This window comes from Vitis riparia, chromosome 5, assembly GCF_004353265.1.
Source record: "Vitis riparia cultivar Riparia Gloire de Montpellier isolate 1030 chromosome 5, EGFV_Vit.rip_1.0, whole genome shotgun sequence".
In the NCBI taxonomy this organism is placed as follows: Eukaryota; Viridiplantae; Streptophyta; class Magnoliopsida; order Vitales; family Vitaceae; genus Vitis; species Vitis riparia.
This window is the reverse complement of record NC_048435.1, coordinates 21,852,405-21,865,786: the sequence shown is the minus strand read 5'-3', so window position 1 is coordinate 21,865,786 and position 13,382 is coordinate 21,852,405. Positions and strand designations below refer to the sequence as shown.

The window sequence follows — 13,382 nt, the reverse complement described above, 5'->3', positions numbered from 1 at the left end:
ACACCATTCCTGGAAGGTCAATGATCTTGTGTATACAAACATCCAATACCAACACCTTTACCAATCTCCATACACCCTGGAATAGAACTATGTTCATCCAAACTTAAGGTGCATTTGGGTATTTTTATTTTTAGGCTTCCATGAACCTAATCACTTAGAGGGTGACATAGCTAGTTGAGGGAAGACCACAATGTTTTCTACTTTGTTCTTTGTCGACCAAAGAGAATGGTGGAATTGATGTAATCAATGGATATACTTCAAGTTCAAGGGAGCCAAGTAAAAATGTGCGTGCAATTGTCTCTTTTGGTTTTTCTCTTTCTTTGCCTTTTCCAAGTAATTGTTTGGGTTTTAGTAACAAACATGTTCTAAAAAAATCCTGGCACTTCTCTCCTTCCCAATCAAGCCACAAAATGGAAAGTATAGCACTTCTCATAAGACTTTCCCCTAGTTTTCCTCCCAGAGCCTGGAAAGCAATAATTATCATGTGAAAAATGCCTAAATGGCAAATCCAAGAGAAACTGCCCAAAAGAAACAAACCTCTGCCACAACCAAAAGTCAACAGGATTCTGTAGGAAAAGAAATTTAGCCAGCTCATCATTCCCTAAGCATCGAAGGAATGTGCAGGGTTAACAGTGATACAAGGTCTCCTAGCTTGCAGTAAGTCACTGGTATTAACCCTTTTATTGATCATGAACCAAGCTAAATAAATATGAAAACCAACACTCGTTCATACAAATATAGATATTGTTTACTTACTGTCTAGCAACTCGTATTCCATCCTTGGAGGAAATGCATGCTGTAAAAGTTCTGTGGCAAATGGACGATCAGATGGACTTGGAGACATCAAGTGCTGCAAAAGGGATGCTTGTTCAGGAAATTCAGCAACCCAAGAAGAAGGGAGTTCTCCCTTCTGTTTCAGATCATTAAGAACGATGCTTCTCTCCATTGCTGTTCCAAACGGATGCCATAGTTCAAAGAACACAACTCCTAAGCTGTACATGTCAGCCTGTCATCTAACATACCTCAGCAACAATCACATGATATAATTTTGGACAGACAAATAATACAATAGCAGGTCTTAAGCAAGGCAGCAATAAGACATATCGGCTGGAGTCAAGGACATGAGAAAAAAGCTACATAGTCTATTCAATCATTTACCTTTTCATCAATCTTTGGCCACCCTTGTTCAATTTCTGGTGCAGTGTAAAAATAGGTACCAACTTGACCAGTACGATCAACTGATACTCCAGTTGTATCTGGAGGGACACCTGGATCCTGATCCAACTGCTCCAACTTCAAAAACTTGGCTGAGACAAAACAAAGAAAAAATGTACATTGAAATTCTTTATAAATATAGTTAAACTAAACTAACTAACATGCATGAATGACATCAAGTTGCTCCTCACATATCTTCATCCAGAATGATTAGCCAAAAAAGGAAAAAAAACGAAAAAGAAAAAGAAAATGAACCCTAAACTTCTTAGCTTGTTATTAAAACTTTTGATTTCTTGTTTGAGCGCTCACTGATCTTGCCATACATTTTTCATCATGCTCATGTTATGGACGTGTTTCTCTATGCCAACCATTTTATACCATAGAAAAATAGTCAACATTTTCATTCCCAAGCTCACTCCTTTTTTCAGAGGATATCATTAATTAGGTTTATGCTAGGTTACGATCACACCTGTCAACTGGTAAAAATGAACAACACATCCGTTTCTTCTGTTTATGAATCATGTATGTGGCATATATCATACCATATAATGGAATGTGACCTTTTTTTTTTTTTTGACATATTGGGAAATGGAGAAAAACATATTAGTACACATATAAAAGACACATAGATTGCAACAGTGATGCAGCCAGCTCATTAAGTTTGTAGCAAGTAGTTATTATGATATTATTCAAAAGTTCTTTTTCTCTCCTTTATCTTTCTCTTTCTCAGTTCCAAAAGTAGCTATGCTAAGTCATTACTTTGTCATGTTTATCAACTTGTAAAACATGCCATGTACTGTTTTTTTTTAACTTTTGTTTTTCTTTTTCCTTTCTTCATATTGTGTATCATAGAATCATGCCTCTAGAATGATCCTCAAAGCATTTGAAAGAAATGATCTCATCTCCTCCATCATTGAAGAATTTCTGAATTCCTTTTTATTATTTTATTCGGTACACACCATACACATATATATACACAAATGACTGAATAAGAAAATATCTATCTAGGTTGATTCTCTCCAAAAAAGTAGGAAACTGAATCCTAAGGAAATATCCTAAATGATCTCTCCTTTTTTATTCCTAAAATACTTTCCTAAATTAAAACCCTAACTTTGAATGCCGAATTTCAACACTCCCCCTCAAGCTGGAGAATATATATCATATAATCCCAGCTTGCAAGTTTAGTCTTCAAAGTTAGGCCTAGGCAAAGCTTTGGTGAGGATGTTTGCGGTTTGGTGCTTGGTAGGAACGTAGTTCAATTTAACCGTCTCACTAGTCACCTTCTCTGTGATGAAGTGTTTGTCAATCTCAACGTGCTTGGTCCTGTCATGATGCACAGGATTCTTTGCTATGCTTATAGCTGTCTGATTATCACACATCATCAGAATCGGAGATGAACTCGTTTATCCTAGTTCACTAAGAACCCTTTTTATCCAAATCCCTTCACAGATTCCCTGTGCTAGAGCTCTATACTCAGCTTCTGCACTACTTGTGGCTACAACTGATTGCTTCTTACTCCTCCAGGTAACAAGATTTCCCCAATCAAAAGAACAGTATCCAGAAGTGGACCGCCTGTCAATGATGTTTCCTGCCCAATCCGCATCTGAGTATACTTCAGTGTCACGATTCTCTGTCTTTCTGAAGAATAGACCTTTCCCTGGTGTCATTTTTAAATATCTAAGAATCCTATAGACTGCTTCCATGTGTTCCTCCGTGGGGCTGTGCATGAATTGACTTACAGCACTCACTGCAAAGCCAATATCTGGCCGAGTGTGTGAGAGATAAATCAAGCGCCTAACGAGTCGCTGATATCTCCCCCTGTCTACCGGTGTACTCTCTTTCTCGATACCAAGTTTCTTCTGACTATCCATAGGAGTATCAATTGGTTTGCATCCAAGCATACCGATCTCCTTAAGAAGGTCGAGTATGTATTTTCTTTGAGAGACTACAATTCCCTTCCTTGATCTAGCCACTTCCATACCAAGGAAATATTTCAAATTTCCAAGGTCTTTAACTTCAAACTCTTCTAACAAATACTTCTTCAAATTCTATAATTCCTCCATATCATTCCCAGATAGAATAATATCATCGACATAGACTATCAATATGGCCATTTTCCCGGCATGAGACTTCTTGACAAATAGAGTATGATCAGCCTGACCTTTTTTGTAGCCCAGCTTCAAGACTGCCTTTGTGAATCTATCAAACCAGGCTCGGGGAGATTGTTTAAGGCCGTACAAGGATTTTTGGAGTTTGCAAACCTGATTCTTTGTCATACTTCCTTCGAAACCAGGTGGTATTTCCATGTAGACTTCCTCTTCTAGGTCACCATTTAGAAACGCATTTTTTATGTCCAGTTGTTGCAAGCACCAATCTTGATTGACAGCCAATGAGAGAAGGATCCTAATAGTGTTCAGTTTTACAACAGGAGCAAAAGTCTCCTAATAGTCTATCCCATAGGATTGTGTAAACCCTCTAGCTACCAAACGAGCCTTGAATCTCTCGACTGATCCATCTGCTTTGTATTTTATGGTGAAAATCCACTTGCACCCCACGGGCCTCTTCCCAACCGGCAAATCTGTGATAGTCCATGTCCCATTCTTCTCAAGTGCATCCATCTCATCTTGTACTGCCTTCTTCCATTCTAAAATTTTGAATGCCTCTTGTATTGTGTTGGGAACCTGAGTATCATCAAGAAAAGTAGCAAATGCTCTGTAAGATGGTGATAGCCCTTCATACGTAACATAATTCCCAATTGGATGATCTGTACATCTCCTAACACCCTTCCTCAATGCAATCGGCAGAGTAGAATCATCAATGTTGGGAATTGACACCTCTCCAGCCCTATCCTCACCTATGTTCTCTTCAAGTAGACTTGAAATGGAGTCAATATATTGGCCACATGTTGGCTGTGATCCGTGCTCTAATTCCTGTCTTTTCCTCCTCCTGATTTATACTTGTAAGTTCTCATTAGCAAGTTGTGGGGCTATAGGTTGAATAGGCGTGGGAGACTGGATGGTCACGGGAGAAGGAACATTTGTGGGCTGGGCTGGCTGGACTGATGACGACATGGGTGTGGACAACTCAGTGGGCGCGGATTGGGAAGGATTTGGTGACTCTGAGTGAGAAAAAGGTACAGCCTCAAGAAGAGACTCCTAAACTTGATGTTCATTCATGCTCTCCCCCTGAACATGAGATTTGGGATAGAAGAAGACATGTTCAAAGAAAGAGACGTCCATGGTGGTGTAAAATCTTTTGTTGGTTGGAGAATAGCATTTGTACCCTTCTTTGGTTGGAGAATACCCTAGGAAAATGCACTTATTGGCTCGAGGAGCAAATTTGCTACGATTTTGAGGATACACATGAACGAATGTCGTGCAACCAAATACTTTGAGTGGTAAATCAGAAGAGGCTGCACGAGTGTGAGGGAATTTTTTTAAGAGAAGTTGACGTGGGGATTGAAAGGTAAGCACTCTGGATGGCATACGGTTAATCAAATAGGTAGCTGTGAGAATGGCTTCCCCCATAAATAGTTTGGAACATTAGAGGAAAACATAAGGCACCGGGCAACCTCCAAGAAATGTCTATTCTTGCGTTCAGCCACCCCATTTTGTTGTGGGGTGTCAACGCAAGAACTTATGTGAATAATGCCGTGATTTTGAAGATAGGTACTGAGACTACTAGTAAAGTATTCCTTTGCATTATCTGACTTGAGGACCTGAATTTTGGAATTGAATTGATTTTGAACCATAAGATTGAAGGTTTGAAAAATGTGTCCGACCTCTAACTTTTCTTTCATAAGGAAAACCCATGTTACCCGTGTATGATCATCAACGAATGTCACAAACCATCGAGTGCCAGAAATATTTTTTATCTGTGAAGGACCCCACACATCACTATGTACTAAAGAGAAAATAGTCGAAGGTTTGTATGGGATTTGAGGATATACTGTTCGAGTATGCTTTGCAAACTGACAAATTTCACAGTGATAAGATGCTGGATTTTTATTGATAAATAATTTGGGAAACAATTTTGCAAGGTAAACAAAGCTAGGATGACCAAGGCGATAGTGTAACATTATAATCTCACTATCTTTATTGACCTTAGAATTTGACACAGAATTGAAAGACTCTAACAGACTCTAAGACTGTACGCAACTTGCTTGAGAGACTTGGTTTGAGAATCGGCCACATGGGAGGAGGTAGAGCCCGGAACACAGTTCAGCACTGCCAATCATCTTCCCCGATCTCAAGTCCTGAAAAACACACGAGTTTGGATAAAATTTAGTAACATATTGGAGATCACGGGCCAATTTGCTAATGGACAAAAGATTGCAATCCAAGTTTGGAACATGGAGGACAGAGTCAAGATACAATTCTTTAGTAAGTTTTATGGAACCTGTCCTGGCAATTTTTGACTTTGAACCATCAGCAATATGGACGGATGAATGATCATTACTTGGCTTGTAATTTTGAAGAATGACAGCATCTCCTGTCATGTGATCAGAAGCACCTGTGTCCACTATCCACGGCTTCATTCCTCCTCGATTAGCAGTGAAGGTTGTCCCAGTAGTACTGCCACTGCCAACTTGGCTTAATAGTTTCTGTAGCATCTCCATCTGCTCTTTGTTGAATGGACTCAGCTCGGGAACAGATGTGCTCTCAGAGTTGGCAGCCACGTGTGCTCTGCCATCTCTGTCAAACCGTGGCTTTGGTTTCCAATCAGCCGGTTTGCCATGAAGCTTCCAGCAAGCCTCCTTATAATGGCCTAGTTTCTTACAATAATCACACCAAGGCCTATCCCGTTTCTGACGATCTCCACCACTACTATTAAATGACCGAGCAGCAAGGGCAGAGGCATCCAATGTTGGGGCAGGTTGCTCTTTGGATCCCATTATCACTTTCTTTCTACTTTCTTCACGCCTAACCTCTGAAAAAGCCTCCCTGAGACTTGGCAGGGGTTTAATGCCCATGATTCAGCCTCTAACATCATCCAATTCCCTGTTTAGTCCTAGGAAAAACTTAAACAGTCTCTTTTGTTCCACAATCTGCCTGTATGTTGCTGCATCATCCGAACATTTCCATGAGTGAGTCTCAAATAAGTTAAGTTGCTGTCAATACCTTGTGAGTGTGTTGTAATACTGAGTAACTGACTGCTCTCCTTGGCGGAAGTCATGTAGGGCTGATTCAACCTGAAAAAGTTCTGAAGTATTTTCAGAACTTGAGTAAGTTTCTTTGGCTGCATCCCGTATGTCCTTTGCAGTCCCAAACAGCAAGAAATTTTCACTTATGTCATTGTTCATGGAATCGATAAGCCATGACATGATCATGCTGTTTTCAATCTTCCACTTCCTGAAACCCGGTTCTGTAGTTTCTGGCATGGCTGCTTCTCCAGTGAGGTACTCATCCTTTCCTTTACCGCAAATGAACAGCAACACAGATTGTGACCACTGTAAATAGTTATGGCCATTTAATTTGTGTCATGTGATGAGAATAGGAGAGGAATCACTGCCACCAAGGTTTGGAATTTCAGAACTGCCCCCTGATTCTGGTGCCGTGACGTTGGATACTTGCGATGATGCCATTCCGTATTTTGTCATAGAGATGAGAAAGACAGCCGAATATGGTTGCTGGAAATAGGGAAGAGGAGAAAACCAGAGATACCGGCCTGAGAACAGGGACTGATGGCCGGAATGAGAGATGGCCAGAGAGAGAGATGGTCGGATTGAGAGATGGCCAGAGAGACTTGGCCGGAATGAGTGATGGCCAGAGAGAGAGATGGCCGGAGAGGTTTGGCTGGAATGAATGATGGCCTGAATAAGAGGCGGCCAGAAGAGATTAGGGTTTCAGAAAACTGGCTCTGATACCATGAAGAATTTCTGAATTCCTTTTTATTATTTTATTCAGTACACACCATACACATATATATACACAAATGACTGAATAAAAAAATATTTATCTAGCTTGATTCTCTCCTAAAAAGTAGGAAACTGAATCCTAAGGAAATATCCTAAATGATCTCTCCTTTTTTATTCCTAAAATACTTTCCTAAATTAAAACCCTAACTTTGAATGCCGAATTTCAACAATCATGCAAGGTGGGAATCAGTCAACTCCAACAAGGTTGAACATTCTATGCCACATAGCTTCTAGCCAATAAAGAAAAAGATGATCAGTTGATTCATCCCTCCTTGCACATAATAAACCATTTAGAATTAAGAGATTTGACAGGTCTTTTTTTTTTTAGCATATCATTGGTATTAACCCTCTTCCTAGCCGCAAACCATGCAAAAATCTTTACTCCATGAGGGGCTTTACATTTCTAAGTAAAACTAACTAGAACAAAAGGGATAGAGGTAAACGAATGATAGAGGACTTCAAAGAAAGAACTAAGAACAGCCCTGAAGAGGTCGAGGGCCAAACTTTCACATTAGGGTAGAAAGGTGATAGGTACACATAGTCTACAAAGGACATGGACATCAAGAAAGCTATTCCTCAATTTATTGATCTAGGAGGTTTAAGTGAAATTTAAAATTCCATGATGTGGAAGAGGAGAGTACAACAATAAAGATAAGAGTCTCTTGTCCTCACCACCCTAAAGAGATTTGGGTATTGAAGACAAAAAGGTAAATCACCATACCAACTGTATTCACAAAAGTGGATTTTTCAACCATCGCCCATGGAAAAGCAAGTGAAGCAAGAAAAACTAGAGAAGGTTAATAGCCTTCCAAGGACAATCATATTCTTTCACACTGTATAGTAGTCAGAGTCCTCTGGGAGATCGTCGTTGCCTTATTTGGTATTCAGTGGGTATTCCCAGAAACAGTTAAAGAGGTGTTAATTAGTTGAAGGGGCCCTTTTGTGGGGAAAAAAAGGAAAAAGATCTGGAATTACATTCTGTTGTATTTTGGACGATTTAGAAGGAAATGAATAGATTAGCTTTTAGAGGGGGGGGAGGTCCTTAGCTATTCAAAAACTTAAAAATTCTTTTGTATGTAACTTGTGGAGTTGGGCTAGGGTGTATATTGGAGAAGAGTCCTCTTCGCTTATAGGCTTTTTGGAGTGGCTAGCATCCACTTAAGGGCTGGTGAGGCTGTTGTTTTTGCTTTTTGAGGTTTAGGCTACTGTATATACTCCCTGTATGCTTTGTGGCTTTTTGCCCTTTGATAATATATTTCATGCTTATTTATCAAAAAAAAAAAAAAAAATAGCCTTCCAAGGACAATGGTGCAACCACCTAACAACAGTGTTGACATCCTAATTGTTGGAAAATACACACAGGCTATAAGAAGATTTTCTAGTTGGGAAATATTTGTGAATCAAGTTTTTTTTTCCTTATGAGTTTAGTTGATTGATTCTTTTTTGTAAATAGAAATATACTAGGCTAGAACTTAGCTCCTTCCTTTGTGTATTTCTGACATCCTACTATTGAAAAAAAAAAACAAAGAAGAAATTCTTAAAATCCTCAATAGTCAAACATCAACCAATGGAATGATATTTTCTTTGTCTTCATTGTCTTTTATCATTTCTTCCAAATCATACAATACACACTTCATATCATCCAAGTTTGGTGTATGATTAGGGCATATTTTGCAAATGTTTCTCCATGACATGATTTTATTTCCATTTTTAGATTTGTAAGTGATTTAAAAATTCATATTTAAAAATTAATTTGGAAAGTTCCGAAAGTCCAATGAGATGATGCCAAGTGTCCTTCATTTGTGTGAACTATAAATGGAGATTGAAATCTTTTAAGAATAGCTTTCTTTGCACTTTTAGACTTTGAGGATATTTTTAGAGATCTTCTCTCTCTCTCTCTAAATAGAAATCTTTATTTTCTTTTAATATGAGACCAAATCTCCAAGCATGAGCAGCTAAATCTCATTTTTCTTGGAGAAAGAAGGATCTAGAGGCAAGATCCGTGGTGATTTAGAGAAATGAAGCTTAATTTGCCAAGGTATTTTGATCCAATTGATTAATTGATTGAATTTTGGGAATTTTTCTCTTTAAATTGTCTTGAATGACCATTAGAATGCAAACTACATAGATTTATTAAATTTTTAATGCTAGATTTAATGGGATTGAATATTTGCATTGAATGAATAATTGGAAGATGATTTAAGATGAATTAAATTGATCTTTCAAATTAAATCACCTAGTCTGAAGAAAAAAATTAGATATAAATTTAAAGTTAAATCGAATATTGGTTTAGATGAGATTTTTAGATTTTCATCATAACTTGATGAATAATAGATCTTATTAACTTTTTCACCATAGATATTGATTTAGAATGAATCCGAAATCTGAGAACTTATTTTTCATTAATAGATTTTTCTCTAATTTTGGTCAACTTTATCCCTTCAATTACAATAAAATTTTCTCAACTTTCATATCTAATTTTTCACCATCTCATTTTTTATTACCATTTCAATTTTCACCATTTTCCCTCTTGATTGCCAAACACCCTCACCATCCTAGTGGACGACACCTAAAACCACTATACTACCATAATTTTTATTAAAAACTGTTGAGAGAGAGAAAAAGAAGAAAGACCTTAATTCTCATTCATGTGACCTACATTAACAAGGAAAGATTATACACTATAAATACATTATATTCAACACTCCCCCTCAAGCTGAAGCATATACGTCATATGCACCAAGCTTGTTACAAATATATTTAATCCTAGGACCTTTGAGAGATTTAGTGAAGATGTCTGCTAGTTGATCATTTGAATTAACAAAACTTGGAGCAACACATCCTGATGCGATCTTCTCTCTAATGACATGACAATCAACTTCAATATGTTTGGTCCTTTCATGAAAGACTGGATTGGATGCAATATGTAATGCGGCTTGGTTATCACAAATGAATTTCATCTGTTCATCCTTTCCAAATCTCAACTCTCGAAGAAGATGTCTCAACCATATGAGTTCACATGTTGCCAAAGCCATAGCTCGATACTCGGCTTCAGCGCTAGATCTGGCCACTACATCTTGTTTCTTACTCTTCCAAGATATTAAATTACCTCCAATAAAAACACAGTACCTTGAAGTGGAACGTCTATCTATGGGTGAGCCAGCCCAATCTGCATCTGTGTAACCAACAACCTGAGTATGTCCTCTGTTCTCGTACAACACACCTTGGCCTGGTGTACTTTTGATATATCGAAGAATGCAGATTACGGCATCCCAATGGCTATCACATGGTGATTGTAGGAATTGACTAACAACACTCACAGGAAAAGAAATGTCTGGACGAGTAATGGTGAGATAGTTCAATTTACCTACGAGCCGTCGATATCTCCCGGGGTCTCCTAAAGGCTCCCCCTGTCCTGGTACAAGTTTGACATTCGGATCCATAGGTGTGTCTACCGGTTTACAGTCTAACATACCAGTTTCTTCCAGGATGTCTAAAGCATACTTCCTTTGGGAAAGGACCACACCAGAACTGGATTGAGCTATCTCAATTCCCAAGAAATACTTGAGTTTCCCCAAGTCTTTGGTCTGAAAGTGGGTAAAAAGATGTTGCTTTAGTTTCTGAATACCATCCTGATCACTGCCTGTAATGACGATGTCGTCCACATAAACAACCAGATAAATACACTGCCCCAAAGAGTTATGATGATAGAAAACTGAATGGTCTGCTGTACTGCGAAGCATGCCAAACTCTTGAACAACAGAACTAAAACGGCCAAACCATGCTCGAGGAGATTGTTTCAAGCCATATAGAGAACGGCGTAGCCTGCATACTAAACCAGACTCCCCCTGAGCAACAAAACCAGGAGGTTGCTCCATATAAACTTCCTCGGCAAGATCACCATGAAGGAAGGCATTCTTAATATCCAACTGATAAAGAGGCCAAGAACACATAGCAGCCATGGAGAGAAGCAGGCGAACAGAAGCAATCTTGGCAACAGGAGAGAATGTGTCACCATAATCAGAACCATAAACCTGAGTTTAGCCTTTAGCAACTAAGCGGGCCTTAAGGCGATCAACCTGACCATCAGGACCAACCTTAACTGCGTAGACCCAACGACAGCCAACGGTAGATTTACCAGAGGGTAAAACAACAAGATCCCAAGTGTCATTAGAGTGCAGAGCAGCCATTTCATCCACCATTGTCTGTCGCCAGCCTGGATGGGAAAGAGCTTCATGGATGCTCTTTGGAAGAGAAACAGAGGATATAGCAGAAACAAAAGCAGAATAGGGTGAAGATAATCGATGATAACTCGAAAAATTGTAAATAGGATGAGGATTACGAGTAGAGCGAGTACCTTTCCGAACAGCAATGGGTAAGTCATTAGGAGAAGGCAGAACCGGGGCAGGTGAAGCCGAAGGGATAGGAAGTGAGTCAGCAGGTGCCTCAGTAAAAGGGAGAGGAGCAACGACACGAGGGCGACGATGATAAACCTGAAGTGGTCGAGGAGGCATAGCATCAGGTGGGGAGACAATGGGAATAGGCAAGACTTCAGAAACAGGAAGAGACTCAGAAGTGGTGGAAAAGAATGGTGAGTCCTCAAAGAAGGTGACATCAGCGGAGATAAAGTATCGATGAGTCTCAAGAGAATAACAACGATAACCCTTCTGAAGTCTGGAGTATCCCAAAAGGAGGCACTTCATGGCTTTGGCGGAAAGCTTGTCCTGTCCAGGAGTGAGAATATGAACAAAGCAAGTACAACCAAAGACACGAGGAGGAAGGAAATAAAGTGGTTGGTCAGGGAAGAGAAGGGAGTGAGGAATCTGATCGTGTAAAACAGAGGAGGGCATACGATTAATCAAATAACAAGCGGTAAGAATAGCATCCCCCCAAAAACGAAAAGGAACATTACTATGGAGGAGGATAGTACGAGCTGTCTCAACAAGATGTCGATTCTTGCGTTCAGCTACCCCATTTTGTTGAGGAGTATGAGCACAAGAAGACTGATGAAGAATCCCATGATGAGACATAAACGAAGTAAATGGGGCTGAAAAATATTCCCTGGCATTGTCACTGCGTAACACACGAATAGAAATATTGAACTGGGTTTGGATTTCAGTATAAAATTTCTGGAAAATAGAGAATAACTCAGCTCGATTTTTCATTAAAAATAACCAAGTACATCGAGAATAGTCATCAATGAAAGTGACAAAATACTGAAATCCTAAAGTAGACGCAGTCCAACAAGGACCCCAAACATCAGTGTGGACAAGCTCAAAAGGAGACTTTGCCCGATTATTCAAACGCTTTGGGAACGAGACACGAGTATGTTTCCCAAGCTGACATGACTCACACGGAAGCAACGACAAAGTGGAAAAACGAGGGACCATCTTCTGAAACTTGGAGAGATTAGGGTGGCCTAGAAGATTGTGAATGAGGAGAGGAGCATCAGTGGAAATGCAAACTGCAGGAGATGAATCCGAGGTGAGGTGATAGAGGCCTTAAGACTCACGTCCTATGCCAATCGTCTTCCCCGTACTCCGGTCCTACAAGGTCACAAATTTATCAGAAAAGGTAATAGAGCAATTAAGAGTACGAGTGAATTTGCTGATGGAAATAAGATTAAAAGGACAGAAGTGAGAGGTAGAGAAGGCAGAGGAAGGGTCAAACCAATACCTTTAGCCACAGTTTGAGAACCATTAGCTAAGGTAACAGTAGGTAAAGCAGAGGTAGTAGTAATAGAGGAGAAAAGATCCTTATTACCAGATAAGTGATCAGAAGCTCCAGAATCTAGAATCCAGGGTCCAAGAGAAGATGTGTGGGTAAGGCAGGCAGAGGCATTACCAGGCTGGGCAACAGAGGCAACAGAAGCTTGAGATGCGGAAGAGCTCGGAGGCTGAGGCAGCGGAAAATCAGAGGACTGGGCCACATGGGCAGTGTGAGGAGGTCGTCCATGTAACTGATAGCAACGATCACGAGTATGGCCAAGTTTATTGCAATAGGTGCAATGAGGACGTTGACCTCTACCTCAGGTACCACTGCGGCCTCCTTAAGAGCTAGTTTGGGAAACTAACACAAAAGAATCTGAAGTGCTATCAAATGGCAAAGTCTGAGTGGAGGAGATACGGAGGAGGCGAGCAAACACATCATCCAAGGACGGAACTGATGAACTACCAAGAATCTGATAGCGGACAGGCTCAAGATCCGGACGGAGGCCAATAAGAGTAAGAACCATGGAGAACTTGTCAAG

At 39.8% G+C, this 13,382-nt stretch overlaps 1 protein-coding gene across 5 annotated transcripts in view; it reads right to left on the bottom strand.

The window, feature by feature from the left end:
- The window catches only part of LOC117913774 (eIF-2-alpha kinase GCN2), a 105,691-nt gene that overhangs the window by 40,650 nt on the left and 51,659 nt on the right, over positions 1–13,382 (bottom strand). For all 5 annotated transcript variants that reach the window (XM_034828806.1, XM_034828809.1, XM_034828808.1 and 2 more), the window contains exons 15-16: positions 1,159–1,307; positions 757–1,006 (exon numbers count right to left, since the gene is read on the bottom strand). In XM_034828806.1, the coding sequence (XP_034684697.1) occupies positions 757–1,006; positions 1,159–1,307 (399 nt within the window). The remainder of the gene's footprint in view (positions 1–756; positions 1,007–1,158; positions 1,308–13,382) is intronic.